The sequence below is a fragment of the Taudactylus pleione genome, unplaced genomic scaffold, assembly GCF_031769625.1.
Source record: "Taudactylus pleione unplaced genomic scaffold, aTauple2 ptg000619l, whole genome shotgun sequence".
In the NCBI taxonomy this organism is placed as follows: domain Eukaryota; kingdom Metazoa; phylum Chordata; class Amphibia; order Anura; family Myobatrachidae; genus Taudactylus; species Taudactylus pleione.
Window position 1 is genome coordinate 2074402 of NW_028285021.1, and position 15460 is coordinate 2089861.

General features: G+C 42.7%; 1 protein-coding gene across 4 annotated transcripts in view; it reads left to right on the forward strand.

Moving 5' to 3' along the window:
• Positions 1-2335, forward strand: part of LOC148479642 (protein kinase C delta type-like) — a 56163-nt gene extending 53828 nt beyond the window's left edge. For all 4 annotated transcript variants that reach the window (XM_088454481.1, XM_088454484.1, XM_088454483.1 and 1 more), the window contains 2 exons: positions 1039-1167; positions 1814-2335. In XM_088454481.1, coding sequence (XP_088310607.1) covers positions 1039-1167; positions 1814-1858 — 174 coding nt within the window. In that variant the 3' untranslated portion in view covers positions 1859-2335. The remainder of the gene's footprint in view (positions 1-1038; positions 1168-1813) is intronic.
• Positions 2336-15460: the final 13125 nt, after the last annotated feature.

Sequence of the window (15460 nt, forward strand, 5' to 3'; positions counted from 1 at the left end):
ATAAAGCGATAAACTGCTAGAGGCCAAAAAAAAAGTTAGGTCAGCAAAAACTGAAATATAGGTCAGCCAAACTTCAGTTATAAGAAAAGCACTTTTTCACGGAACAAGTAATGAGTTAAGAACTTACAGATGTTCTGCAGCAATGAGAAAGCCTTGCCTGGGCTATGAAGCACCACCACCGGACTACTGAAGACTGGATTTAAAAATATGACATCTTTTTTACATGAGGAAGGGCTTTTATATGCCGTCAAGAAACCAAAAGGATGGTGCCTCAGTGCTTGAGGTTTAATTACTATAAGCGGCCTCTTCCCAGCCTATTTAAGGCCAAAATGTAAAAAAGCTGCTTTAACAAACCAACACTTAGTAAATAAACCCGTGTGACATCACCTACCTGAACAATGGTTCATCCTACAGTAAGATAATGACTCAAAACATACCTCCAGGCTATGTCAGAACTACTTTTCGCAGAAAAGAACAAGACGTTAGGTTTCAAATCATATAATGGCCAGCACAGTCTCCAGACTTAAACCCCATTAAGCTTGTTTAGGATGAACTGGACAGAAGGGTAAAAGCAACCTACTAGTACAACACATTTGTGGAAACTTCTGCAACAGTGTTAACAATATTGATTTTCAATGTAAACAGATGCCACAAGTGTGTTCACCGTTTATATCTAAAAAAGATGACTACATTGAGAAGTCAAAATTGTAGATTAAATTTTGTTAAACAAAATTATTTTCTGATTTCTTTTTTAATCCCTATTTATTTGTTGTATGTTATAATTTCAGAGTACACTGAGACATTAAACTGCGTGAATTTTTAATTGGAAAAATTATAATGTTCTTTTGACCAGTAGTGTATACTATCCTACTTTTATCCTAAAATAGATGCACATCCTCTGATTACAGTAAAAGTATAATGCTTTTCTTGTTTGACACTGAAAACATGACTGACTTATATTGCACCCAAATATGTGGTATAAGGGATGAAACTGTAGCTGGACTGAGACTTTAGTTACGCTCATGTTGCTCTTTTCAGCTTCTGTGCGATGACCCCAAGATGCGTCTGGGTGTGAACAGAGAAATACGTCATCATCTGTTCTTTGAGCGTATTGATTGGGTGGAATTAGAAGATCTTCGAGTGCAGCCCCCATTCATACCCAGCAAAGTAAGTATATAGAACTGAAAGGTAACATATATGAATCTCATCATGTTCACCCCACTGCTTAACATACAGTAACACTCATATCATGGGAACCATGGTAGGTATGGGTTAAATCCTTTCACTAGTAAAGGAGCTGACGTTATGCTATGTAACCATACACTGGGCTTTTATTACCAGATATTCTTATTCATGTGTATCATAACAAGACAAACCCGGGCATGTGTGAAGTATATGTGAAAGGGTTAATTGAATAAAGTAACCAGGTCTGTTTTAAAATGACAAACCTTCATTATAATTATATCTCACACTCCCTATTAAATACCAATTTCTACCACCACTAAGATTTGGAACAAGAGCTAACTCAGTAGGAATCTCTGTTACTTTCTCATGTATCTCAAAACATAAAATCTACAAACAGCTTTTATCATTGGGAGTAATCAGGACCATAACAATGTGTAAAACAGCAATAATGTTGCTGCTGTTATTGGTCATGCTGCCGCTATAGACAAAATTAATTTGTTAAATAGGAAGAAAATAATTTGAGCCATTTTATGCATTTTTAGTTACAGATAGACCTTAGTTATCTTATGAGCCATGGAGATTTTTACTCACTTCTTTCATGTGAAATATGTCTGTCTTCTACCTGCAGCCACCAGTGAAACTACCACCACCTCCCCAGACGCTGGAGGAATAAATATCTTGCACAGGAGCGGGCTGCCCTCCATTCCATCAGTAGCTGCAGAATAACATCCAGCCTGCATAAGAACACCTGGCCCCTTCGTCAGCCCAAGTTGTATAAGCGGGAATAACAACGCCCATCATCAAACAAACACCTATAGTATGTTCTCTAATGCCCGACATGTACTGGAGATAGAGACAGATTCATCCGTAATAATTTTAGTTAGGTAAGTTAAGTAAGGTAAGTAGGGTAAGGTAAGGAAAAAAACTCTTTTATAGAAAAATTAAATAATTTATACATTAGAAATTTATTTTTCAACTTTAACATTTTCAAGTTTAACATTTTTTATCTTATTATATTAGGTATTAACATATTATTTTTACACATAAATATAATCTAATTTAATCTAATATTTAATCTTAAATTAATTAATTATATATTAAAAGTTTTTATAATAAATAACATCACAGGCGTGTGTTGGCCGGCTAGTGAGGGGAGGTTGGAGGCCGGAACTTAAATTAAAATTATATTTATACCAAAACTTTGTGATTTGATCTTTTTTCTATAAATATACATATAAATACAAATTGGCACATAAGTATCTAAGATAATGTAATATTTAATCTAAAATTGATTATTTATATATTGAAAAATTATACTATTAATTATGATAAATGTCTAATCTATTTTAATATTTAACGTTAAATTCATTATATATTGGAACCTTTTATAACATCAGAGGTGTGATTGGCCAGCTAGTGAGTGGAAGTGGAGGCCGTAACTTTAGTTAAAAATTTATATGTACAAGAAACACTTTGTGTTTTGATCATTTTTTTATAAATATACATATAAATTCACAAATAAATATCTAATTTAATATTTAATTTTCAATTAATCATTCATAGATTGAAAATGTACACTATTTATATTTTTATAATAAAAAGAACAATAATTTTTTTTTAAATATCTAATTTATTTTAATATGTAATGGTATTTGGATAATTTATATAATCAATAGTTTTTATAACATGTAACATCAGAGGTGTGTGATTGGCCATGAGGGGAGGTGGAGGCCGGAATTTGAATTAAAATATTTTATTTAGACCAATACTTTGTGTTTTGATAAAACAGTTTTTTTATAAATATACATATAAATATAAATTGACACATAATTATCAAGGCTAATTTAATGCAATATTTAATCTTAAATTAATAATTTATATAATGAAAATGTATACTTTTATAAAAAATGTGAACATATATACTTGACACAAATATCTAATCTATTTTAATAATTAATGTTAAGTTGATCTATATAGTGAACATTTTTATAATAAATAATATCTGAAGTGTGTGATTGACCAGCTAGTCAGAGGAGGTGGAGGCTGGAACTTTATACTAAATGCTAGATTTAGACAGCTACTCTCTGTTATGATGTGTTTTATAAATCTACAATGGTAACACATTGCTGCTGTGTCAGATGGCTGCTCTGTTATAAAGGAATGTTCATAGGAAAGATGCAACATTTCTAATTAGAAGGGGTGTCTATATACTTTTGGCCATGAAGTGAATATACAAATATAATATGAAAAAAAATATATATATTTTTGCACTATTATATTTGGCTACATGCTACATGTTAAATATTCCTTTTATGATATACTGCATCTTATTGCCTCTTTAATATTATCACCTACTTTTAAAGTTCTCTCTTCTTCATGACACAATGATTTTACAAATAGGCCATAGGGGGCCATCCATTCATAAGTGCCCTGGGACACCCCAAAGTTTTAATCCAGCTCACTCTCTGTCCCTTGTTGCCATCATTGAATCCACAGACACATTGTCACTCACATATAGAATAAATAGTGGGCACACAACATAGTTTTACACTATTGTTGGCCCTGAGCGCAGATAACTACCATACTCTGATCCCTACAACTCACGTGACCCCCAGAGATGCACTCATCAAACATCATCATATTGCCACAGAGATCTCCCCTATCACCTCCAGCATGCTTCCACAGGTGTGGAATTGAAAGCCCCAGCATAATAAATATCTCTACCCCCTCCCTACTGATCCCTAACATTAGATTAAAAGCATTCACATTTTAGAAATACACTTATTTCCCCCAACTAGCCCTAATATTAAATTAATATCAAATAAAAATGGCATGTTTTCCCTACAATAAATTAAAAATCAAACTTTTCATAAAGAGCCTCCTCAAAACTTTCACACCTCCAGTGTCCCCCCCCCCTTTTTTTCAATAACCCACTTTACAGAGTAACAAACTACTGTATATATATATAACATAATAGGAAATTATGTAATTAAAATGTTACTATATTATCTGCAATATTTGATGCTTCTCTAAGTAAGGCAGGACCTTAACTAAAATATATTTAGACCAATACTTTGTGCGTAATTATGTTGTATAAATGTACAATAATAAAACATTGCTGTGTCAGTTGGCAGCTCTGTTATACATGCAACATTACTTCCACACCAAATGGAGATGTGATAATATCCAGACAAGTATCCAGACATATCCTCCTCTATCACCAAACAGCTACCTCTGAGCTCATGGCCTCTACAAAAAACATAAAACTCTGTCCGGCATCGGCATCTTTCAAACCAGACACACTGTCACTTGCAGATGTAACAAATAGTAACTCCCTGATGCAGAGCCGTACCAAAGGGCTCTGAGCTCCCCATGCCGGCCTTGCTCCCTTTGCGCATGACTTCTTGACATTGCATACGGGGGCGGGGCTGCCAATACCTGGAAATGCAGCTGTGCCTAGAGAGTCTTGAAGACTCTCCGGACAGCTGTAAGTATGGCAGGGTGTCTGTCTATCATCCAAAGGACACTTCAGGTGGCAGTGCTGCAGCAATACTAGTTGCAGGGCGCCATTACAGGCACACTGCAGCCAAAAGCAAAGACTGTGGGGTAGCAACAGTGCCGCCAACAGAGCCCTGCGCAGCTGCATGGATTGCACCCCCCTAGTTACGGCCCTGTCCTGATGTCCACACAGACCCAATCTCACTCGATATCATATTGCCACATGATCCAGCAGTTGTGAAACTACAAGTTCCAGCACACAAACAGGTCTCATAGTTGCACAATTGTAGGGCAACTAGTTGCCTAATACTGACCTGATTAATCTAGCTACAAATTGCTCCCCTATCATTTCAAAATCTCGACTCAAAGGAAACTCTGTTGATCCTGAAGTGCTGGGAGCTGATTGCAGATAATGATGTTGATGCCCACTCAGTGAGCTCACTGTTAGTCAGTCAGCCACAATCACATCAGACTGATCACTAAAAGACTCTCAGCAGATCATATGTTTTTTAAGGGTGGTGAAAATCTTCACACACTAAAGATGTCAGGGTGGTGATGCCAAAGTATGGGCAGTGGTTTCTACAATTTCTCAAACACAGCACCCTGGGGTCACAGCAATTGTTTAATTGTAACCCTAGGGCAAAGGTTTCCAATAGAGACACTAAGCAAAAATTATTAAAATAAGAACATTGTGCTCACCTGTCATTCGCAGGTTCAGTTATGTGGAGGTGGGCACAGTTGTATTTCTGCTTGTCCATATAACTTCTGACGGGCAGCAACCAACACTTGTTTTTCCTATCACGTCAGCCAGAAGAGTAGGGAAGTAGATTATGAAGTGAGAAGTGGAAGATGAGGTGGTGGTGGTGGTGGGGGGGCGGTGGGGTTTGGTACAAGAGAAACATGTGTTATCCAAGTAGATGGGAGAAAAAGGAGGGGAACAGATGACATAGGGGGCAATGGGAGCCAAGTGCAAAGGTGGGAGGCGCACATACAGAGACAGCTACACATACAGAGAGACAGGTACACATAGAGGTTGGAGACAGAGAGACTAACACAAAGATGTTGACAGACACAGAGGGAGAGCACAAACAGAGTGTGGGACAAACACAGGAAGAAGAGGAATGGAGGTAGAATGCAGATAGCAGTGGGCAATTGAGAATAGAGGAACCCACTTACACTGATGTCTGCCTGGTCTCTGTGTGAGGGGAGCCACGTGGAGGAGAAAGGAGAGGAAGTGCAGGAGGGTGTGGGGACAAAGAGGAGCACACTATGGGGGGTCATTCAGACCCGCTCGCGAGCGGCAGTACGCTCGCAAGCGGGTCGATGTTCCCCACTGAAGATGCGCACGACGGAGGGAGCTCCGTCGTGCGCACGCGCGAGACCCGGACTGCGACAACCAAGCTGTCGCTCCGGGTCTTGCACCAAAGGGGGCGTGCTGTCGATGTTGATTGACAGCACGCCCCCTTTGGTGGGCGTGCCGGGGGCGTGGCGGCCAGACGGAGGCATTCCCATGGGAACGCCTACCGTCTGAAGCCGGCCCCACTGACATCACTAGTGATGTCAGTGGGAGTGATTTTGGCTCTGATAGAGCCAAAATCACTCCAGGGCTTGCGGCAAGGAGACCCTACTGCAGGGTCTCCGTCGCAAGCCCGATGGTCGCGATGGTCATCATCATGGACGCTCGCTATAGCTCTTGGCTCCCCTATCACAAGCAGAGTAACATGAAGTGGATCACACCTGACTGTGTCTGCAAGTTGGACAAAGTCCTCACACTGCAGGACAGTACCCCAAAGTTGTTACTGTCCCAACAGAATCTGACAGGTGGTAAACTGTGCTGCTCTCTGCTACCTGTTCTTGCAGCTTTCATTACCTGCAGATTTTGGGATCTTATGCTCTGTTGCTGCTTGGACAGGTCCTGGAATATTGGGACCTTTTTTTGATAATGTGATAGGTACTATTCACCCCCTGTGACACACAGCACAATGACCAATAAACCTCAATCCCCTCATCAGGACCCATCATTGAATTAAAAGGATCAATCTCCAATTTAATGACTTCCACTCACATTAATCAAATTAGCCTAGCACTAATATAATGATTATTATTGTCATCTTTTTTGTAAGGTGTAACAAAATGTAGTAATGGGTGAACAGAGAACACTTTTAACAATATTAAGCAATGCTAAAACAATAAATAATTCCACAGCACAAACTATTCAATGACCAATCAACAACAAATTGACAGAATATAAACAGAACACAGAATTGCAGATCCAGCTACTGACCAGTCAGTGACAAGCAGCAGCAGCCTAACATAGGCCAGTGCTCAAAAGATTGGGCTCAGGAAACAGTGAGACAGGGGTGAGTGTTAGGAAGGAAAACACAAGGGAACAGAGCCCTGCTTATGAGAGCTTACATATTAGAGGGGAAACACAAATAGGGTGGCACTGAGTGGGGAATATAATTGGTAGCAAGGGCAGAAGAGTTAGGAGGGCTCATAGGCTTGAATGAAGAGGTGACTTCTGAGGTCCTTGGAGACAAGTGGCTAATCTAATGGGACATGGGAGTGTGTCCCACAGCTTAGGAGCAGCATGTGCAAAAACATGGAAGAGGTAACCCATCTAGTATTGAGGCGGCAGGCATTGGGAGATGGGCAGGAGTGACGTCAGGGGTGTATCTATAATGGGTGCAGGGTGTGCGGGGCACACGGGCCCCTGGGTCCAGGGGGGGCCCGCACTGCACACCCTGCATCCATAGTATTACTTACCTCTCCGGAATCTCACATCGACGCAGGGATAATTCTCCCGACGTTTGCGCAAGTGCAGTACAAGGAAAATGGCCGCTGCTGTAATTTTCCCGGTGACATGCGCATACTTTATAGACTCTGGGCACACTCTAGTGCCCAGAGTCTATAACTCCGGTGCTGGCTGTGTACAGCTCAGTGCGCTGCTGGCCGCCGGACAGAGAGGAGGGGGCCCGTGTTGGAGACTTCACACGGGCCCCCTCCTCTCTAGAAACGCCTCTGAGTGACGTCACATGTAATTGAGGTTAGAGACATAAAGGGAGAGGAGTAGCTGATGGATCTGTAGGACAGGGTGAACTTTATTCTGTAGGAGATAGTGTAGGGAATGGCACAGACTGTAAACTGAGGTAGAGATGTGAGAAAGGAAAATATGGCAGGCAATGGCGGGTAGGAGAGATTGAAGAGGGAGAAGGAGAGACTTGGGAAAGTCAGAGATAAGGAGGTTACAGTAATAGAGGAGGGAGATAATAAGGGAGTGAATGAAATGAGAGGTTTAGATACTTCCACAGTGTGAAAGGGCCGGATCCTGGAGATGCTGCAGAGGTGGAACTGGCAGGAATGCGAGTGACACAATACAGGGAGGGAAGGAGCAGAGGAGGACTCCCAGGCAGCGGATTAGTTCTCCTCAACAAGCACAGTCACAAAAACAATAACATTTATATGTATTATATTTGATTTGCTTAAATAAACAGCAATCAAAATAAAAAAGTCACAATTATTATCTTCCACATGTAAAAATATTGCATTAAAAGCACCACAATATATTAATAGCCCTAACAATTTCACTACACATTAATAACCAAACTTTTAATAAAGAGCCAACACATAACATAAATAGTAGTAGCCTCACATTACACTTATACCCCCACTAGTGCCCACATAACATTAACAACATCATCTGGATTGCAGAAACAATTTGATAATTAAAGTGTTTGGAGAACACTGATTTGTTATTATAGTGCAACTGTCTCCCATCATGTCCTTCTAATAACCCACGTCACAGGGTGACCAACTGATGTTGTTATTAGAATGTTACTATATCTTTATATGCAATATTTGATGCTTTGCTAATAAAATATGACTGTAAATATTTACACAATATAACAGTTTTCTTACTTTTGTTCACTATAAAGCACAGGGTGATGATGCTGAAGAGAGGAGCGATTAAATATAGAAGATTATAATTTGATCAGATATTATAAATTTAGTTTAGAAATTCAAGTTCATTATTAATATGCTGCAAAGCAACGTAATAATGAATAATATAACAAGGAGTGTGATTGGCCTGCAATTAAGAGGAGGTGGAAGCTGGCCAATCTCCCCCGTACCCTGGTAGGCCTGGGGTCGCGGCCTTTGCTGTGCCAGTAGGCGGATCCGTGGCTGTGCAGCTTTCCGCTGGATCCGCCTCAGTGTTTGGGGATCAGTGGCAAGCAGCGGTCCCTGCCACCGCTGATCCGGATCACGCTAGGCCCCACCGTGCTCCGGACAGAGTCAGGCCTGTGGTCACAGCCATTGCGATGTCGGGAGGTGCAGCAGCAGCTGAGCAGCTTGCCGTTGGCTCCGTCTCCGTGTATGTTTCTCATGGTGACCTCTATTTGGGATCTGTACTCGCAAGGGCGCTCGCTCGCTGTGGTGTGGCGTATTTTAGAAGGCGTGTCATTTTTCTTTGCGTTATATAAAAGGCCCGACCCCTCCGGGTCCTTCATAATCTCGAGTGCTTTGTGGGGTGGTCCAGGATGACTCGCTTGTTGGCTGTGGTCCCTGCAGTTTGTTTTTAAAATTTTGAGAGCTTGTTTTTGCAGTTTTTTGCCATGGCGTTCCATGGAGCGTTTCGTGTCTGTGAATTAGTTGCCCCCTCTAAGAGAGCTGACCCACCAATCCATGTTGTGGATGTAATTGTACGCCCGGACGCGGTGCTATGCCTTATATGATGCTCCAAGACGGACCAGGCTTGTAGAGGCCGCTGACTTTCGCTGCAACCATGTCCCATTCTTGCGGCATGTCCAGTGGCGCTGTCACGCGTCTTCGAACAAGTGCGTGGCGAACAGGATGGGGCATGGTTGATACACGAGGTTACGAAATACCAGTTTTGTCATGTCTTGAAGCATTGCTTGGCATCTTTATGGCTCGAGACGAGCGAGTTCGGTGCTCACTTCTTTAGATTTGGAGCTGCTACAACTGCGGCTGCTGCTGGATTATCCGACGGGGATATACAATCCCTTGGTCAGTGGCGCTCTGCTGCGTTCCGTCGCTATATTCGTCCAGGTTTATCTGTTGTGTTCCAACGTAGCTCACCGGAGGCCTAACCGCTCGCCGACATACTGCGGGAGTCTATGAGGAATTTTTTATTTTTCCCCGGGGGCCCAATTGGCTTCTGAATTATATGATATGGCGTGATTAATAGTTTACTCTGGGGTTTTTTAGGTTTTTTGCCTCAAGTCCGGTTGGCTACGTTTTTCCCCTTCTATTATGTTTTTGTTACGCTTACATGTCTTGTCAGTGTGGTGTGTATGTAATTCAGCTGCTTTGTATGTTTTTTTCTTTCCATTTCACATGTTTTCAGGTGGATTCGATGTCGAGCCGATCTGGGTTTTAAGGCATTCCTATGTTTTCTGGGCTGCTCAATCCCCATTAGCATCTGATACTAGCAGTTTCACTCAGGCGCATTTAATTAGCTGGTTAGGTGTTCGAGGGATGTGCTGGGGCTCTCTTTTAGATAGGCTGATCTCTGCTGTGCAGGCTTATGGGTTACCTAAGGTGATAGTGCTGCATCTGGGTGGGAATGACTTAGGTCAGCGCACTGCTCTAGATTTGCACTCGGTTATCATTAGAGACTTTCATTTGATAGCGGAGGCCATGCCTTCCTGTAAGTTGGTGTGGTCCTTCATTGTCCCTAGGCGTGTGTGGAGGAATGCTGGGTCTGCTGCGCGGCTTGATGTGGCTAGGAGAAAAGTCAATACTGCTGTGGCTAGGTACATGCTGTAGGCTGGAGGTGGTGTGGTGGAGCATGTATTGATACAATTTCACGATGTTCATTTGTAACAGGGAGATGGTGTGCACCTTAGTCCTGCACTTGTGGCTATTTTTCTGGAAGGAATTTTCTGCTGGTTAAGGCGTTTCTATCTGGGGTTTGAGCTATGGTGGCGGTGCATCGGTTTAGGCCTCGCTTGGCGGAAAAGAGCGGCACTTGGTTAGTTATGTTTATAGTTAGGCTTAGTGGGTGCGCGCTCCTTAAAAGTGGAGTAAGGTGTCAGCCAATTGCCCTGGATGGGAAATGGCTATACCACCCGGATGGGTGCTTAAAAGAAAAGGAGAGTTGATCACCAATGCTTGGCTTGTGTGTGTGTGTGTGTGTGTGTGTGTTTGATCTGTTTGTTGTTATTGTCATGTCCGTTCTTTTTGTGCCGTCACCAATATTAGTTTAACTTATAGTCAAAAAAATCTATTGTTTATCAAAAATAAAATTGACAAAGATTTAAAACGCCAACACTGTTCTCTGTGTCTTTATTTTAGGAGTTAAGTTGGATAATTTATAAGGTATTATACACGAAAAATACATGTTAGTGAGTTTAATGTACATAGGAAACTCAGCTGTTGTTCATCTACATAGAGCAACATTACTTCCACACCAAATGGAGTTGTGATAATATCCAGGGTAAAGGTGCCCATACACGGTGCAATTCTTTTACCCGATATGGACAGTTTCGACGGGTTGTACAGACCAATCGTGTGAAAATAGGTGTTTTTTGTGTGTTCTGCGACCCCGATGCGTGTCCCCGCCGTCCTCTAGTTGGATCGCAGGTCAGATTGTTTTGCAGAGAGATCTACGATCTTTTGAGTACAATCTGATTCACTTCTATGCATCTTATCCTATGATCGTAACAATCAATCGTACACCATTTGACCACATCGTTTGAAGAATTTCAAGGGAAGAATTTCAAGGGCTACCGTACAACACATCTTACCAACTTTGAATCGCACCGTGTATGGGGGCCTTAAGTCCTCCTCTATATCATTGTATTGCAGCTCATCATGTATGTAACATGCACCACAGCAGGCAGAGCCAGATTGCGTATCTTCCCCTAGGTAATATCCTGGTTTGTGCATCTCCTCTGATCTGTCCAATTCAAATGCCTTTCCCATGGGATTCCGTGGCACCTTCCCACCATACACATTACTTACCCTGTACATGCCCAGACCATTATTTCTCCTTCTCCCATTACATATGTCACAGTATGGCACATGCCCTGGCACCTTCCCACCGTACACATTACTTACCCTGTACATGCCCGTACCGTTATTTCTCCTTCTCCCATTACATATGGCACACTATGGTACATACTGGGTGTGAGTCAGAGCTGTACGCTAATGCAAACGCATTTGTGAATTTTGCAGCTTAGCGATTGCTATAATATGCTAATGCATCAGCCGGCGGAATTTGTACTGAGACGCCCCCCGGAGCTTTCGCAGCTGCCCGCAAATGCAGCATTGGACGCAGATCCTATGGTCACTCAGAATGGCCACAGTAACTGAAACGCTGGAGCTTTGTTCGATGTGTGAGCAATCGCTGGTTAGTACATGCCCCAGCATTTGTGGAACTGCAAGTCCCAGCACACCAGAAATGTCTCATAGTTGCGCGGTTGTAGGGTGACCGGTTGCCTAATGCTAGTCTGATTAATTTGGTTACAAATTGCTCCCCCATCACTTCAAAATCTCTACCTCTACTCACAGGTGACCAATTACTGTATATATAATAACATAACAGGAACTGATGCTGTCATTACAGAGTAACTATATTCTTAGCTGTAATATGTGATGTTTATCTAAAGACTAAATATTTACACAAAATAACAGTTTTCTTCACTACACAGCACAGGGTGATGCAGAAAAGAGGAGCAATGATGTTCAGAAGAATAAACTGACATAATAATTTCATATATTTAATTAGATATTAAAGTTGATGTTGGAAGTTATATGATGAGTGATAGAATAGGAGTGTCATTGGCCGGGGCATTAAATAACATGTTTTATTTAGACCAATACGTTGTGTTTGATTATTTTGTACTAGCTGGGATACCCGCGTGTTGCCCGGGTTGAAGACTGGATCCTGAAGTGCACCTGCAGCCTTTTTTGTTAAATTGTCCTTGCCTGTAGCCCCGTTCCATTGCTCCTGAAAAGGACACCACTATTTGCTAACATGCATGCAAACAGTGGCGTAACAACCGTGGGTGGAAAGAGTGCAGCTGCTATGGTGCCCGAGCTGCCTCTGAGGCCCGCCGCTCCCCCTGCACCCAGTTATTCACACAAGGTAGGCCGGTCCAGTCAGGACCGTCGAGGGGGGCCCAGGTGTCAGCGGTGTTGATTTAGTGCCGGTCTGCCAGCTGATTACAGCTGAAGCACTGGCAGACAGTCATGGAGAGACAGCGATGCTGGTGGCGGACAGGCACCAGGTTCAAATTGCGCTGACACTGTCTCTCCATGTCTGCCGGTGCACCAGCTGTACAGAGAGTACTAGGATTGCTGCCATGGGAGGTCTGGCTGGAAGACCTGGGATCCAGCTGGTGTGTAAAGATCCGCCAAAGTCACCTCTGCGATCATACGTGTGAGTCCCATGTCTGTGCTCCTTACATAGATCTGATCACAAGCATGCACATAGGAGGCAAAATGTCTACATGGATGAAGACAGACAGGTACAAAAGGTCAACAGGTTTCAAAGGTCAACAATGAAATGGTCGACACAAAAATTATTGACACATTGGATTTTTTACCAAATGTACCAATCTTAAAACATTAATTAAAAGCAAACCGACAAGAGGAGAAGAACATATCACAGGCATTAATAGATCTACATACTTCGGAGATAAGATTGGTAAAAAAACACAACCAAGAATAGAAATCCCGACCACTCAGTTGGCACCCACCATAAACCCCTGACCTCATTCACACTAGACCACCCTCAGGGAGGACCTATTTACAAGAAACTCAATGTTGCCTCCAAAAGAAAGGGGTGTTTGAATATAGAGAAAAAGACAGCAAGTAGGAGAGGGACACAGACACACAATCTGTGAGACAACCCGAGCCCAGTCCCATCAGCAAAAGCCCAACCATAAAGATAAATCATATACAGATGAAGAAGTTATGAGGGAACCATTTTTAGGCCTGGGTGTAGGTCTCTGAACTAGCAGGGACATGACAACAACCCTAAACAGAAACAAAAGAAAATTAGAAGCATTATAGAAGGATGTAGGGAAAACCCACAACACAAGTAATTACATTACTACCATGGGGTGACGACCACTAGCTGGTCACAAGCTAAGTCACTGTGCTATATATCATCAATGACCATGACCAGGACCTTAAAAGCATTAACAAATTTAAGCTCAGACAGAACCATAAACTCCCCACGCAGAATCACTTCATACTTCTAGGAAAAGATCATTGATCTGGCTTGACTGGGAATACTATTTACAGAGAACAGGGACAGAGGTAGGGACCAGCTTTGCCCCTAGCTATACAAACATATTCATCAGTAGGTGGGAGGACACTAACGTCTGGACCGGGCATAGCTATGCAGCAAAGCTGATCCTATGGAAGAGGTACATATATAACCTATTCATCAGATGGATAGCCACAGAACACTCACTCACCCATGTTATTCTATACACCAACAGGAAACATCAAATTCACCAGTCACTACACCAAGACACTAATAGATTTCCTACACTCACAGGTATTCACTAAGGAAAATACCATCCACCCCAGGACGACAGTGGATGTATTGGTGCATAGTAATGCTACCTTACAATATAATAAAGAGTAAAATATAATAAAGATACCTGTTGTCTTGTCTTTGTGATCCTGAACGTTAAGGTAACCCCAGCTCACCTAGTCACCGCTGGCTCTGTAACCTGGGTACCTGGCAATCAGCATATCGGTAATAGGAGCATTTGCCTCAGCAAGTACTAAACAGATGACAATAATAATGCACAAAACAAATACAGCAACCACAAATTATGGGCAATATGCATTCATTACCATCCAGGGCCGTAACTAGGTGTGTGCGAGCGGTGCGGCAGCACAGAGCGCAGAGCCCTGTGGGCGGCAACACCGCTCACCAACGGCTCCTGTAACTGGCTAGCAGGGTACCTGGAACGGCATCCTGCAGCCATAATCTATGCAGCAGTGCCCCCTTGAGCGGCCCTAAGACGCTTCAAACGCGCACATCGCTGCCCTAACAGCTGCCTGGAGTATCCTGAGGATGCTCCGGGCACTGCTGTAATGCTCAGTGTCCGTAGCCCCGCCCCGGCCTGCACCAGTCGGCGCGAGCCATAGTTATGGCTGAGTTACCATCATAATAGGTATGACATGAACAAGAGCTGATAGTTACAAACAGAAGAGGTTATGCCCTGAGACAGTAGATGGCAGCGCAGTGGCAGATAAGATGTACAGTAACAGCTGAATATACAGTATTAGAATAGCTAAGGCCAATGGAGTCACATAGTAATAAATAATGATGTACTGATTTATATGTTTCTATGCATTAACATGTAAGGTGATGGCGATAATACTTTATGGGGCTGATTCTGAGCGGGTTGCTGCAGCGCCCGTGTAGCGTCTGTGTGCTCGTCATTTGTCGGCCTTGTATATGTGACTTTATGCTAATACCGCTACAAGCCCTTCCCTGGTGTACATCCGTGCGTCTGACTGTGTAAGGACTGAGACTCCCACTTTGTGCGTCTTTAGATGCTGATATACTGCTTGGTGCATCTTTACATGTAACCATCGGTCACTGGCATAACTAGGGCAGGGCCGCCGGGGCTTGTGTCCGGCGCGGGGGGGGCGTCCCTGGCCACAGTACAGGTCCCGGAGGTACACCCTAGTTAGTCAGTGTAATGCAGAATGCAGTGAGTGCGGTCCACACTACACAGTTACACACACATCGCCGCTGGCGCTGGGTAGTACACTCACACTACCC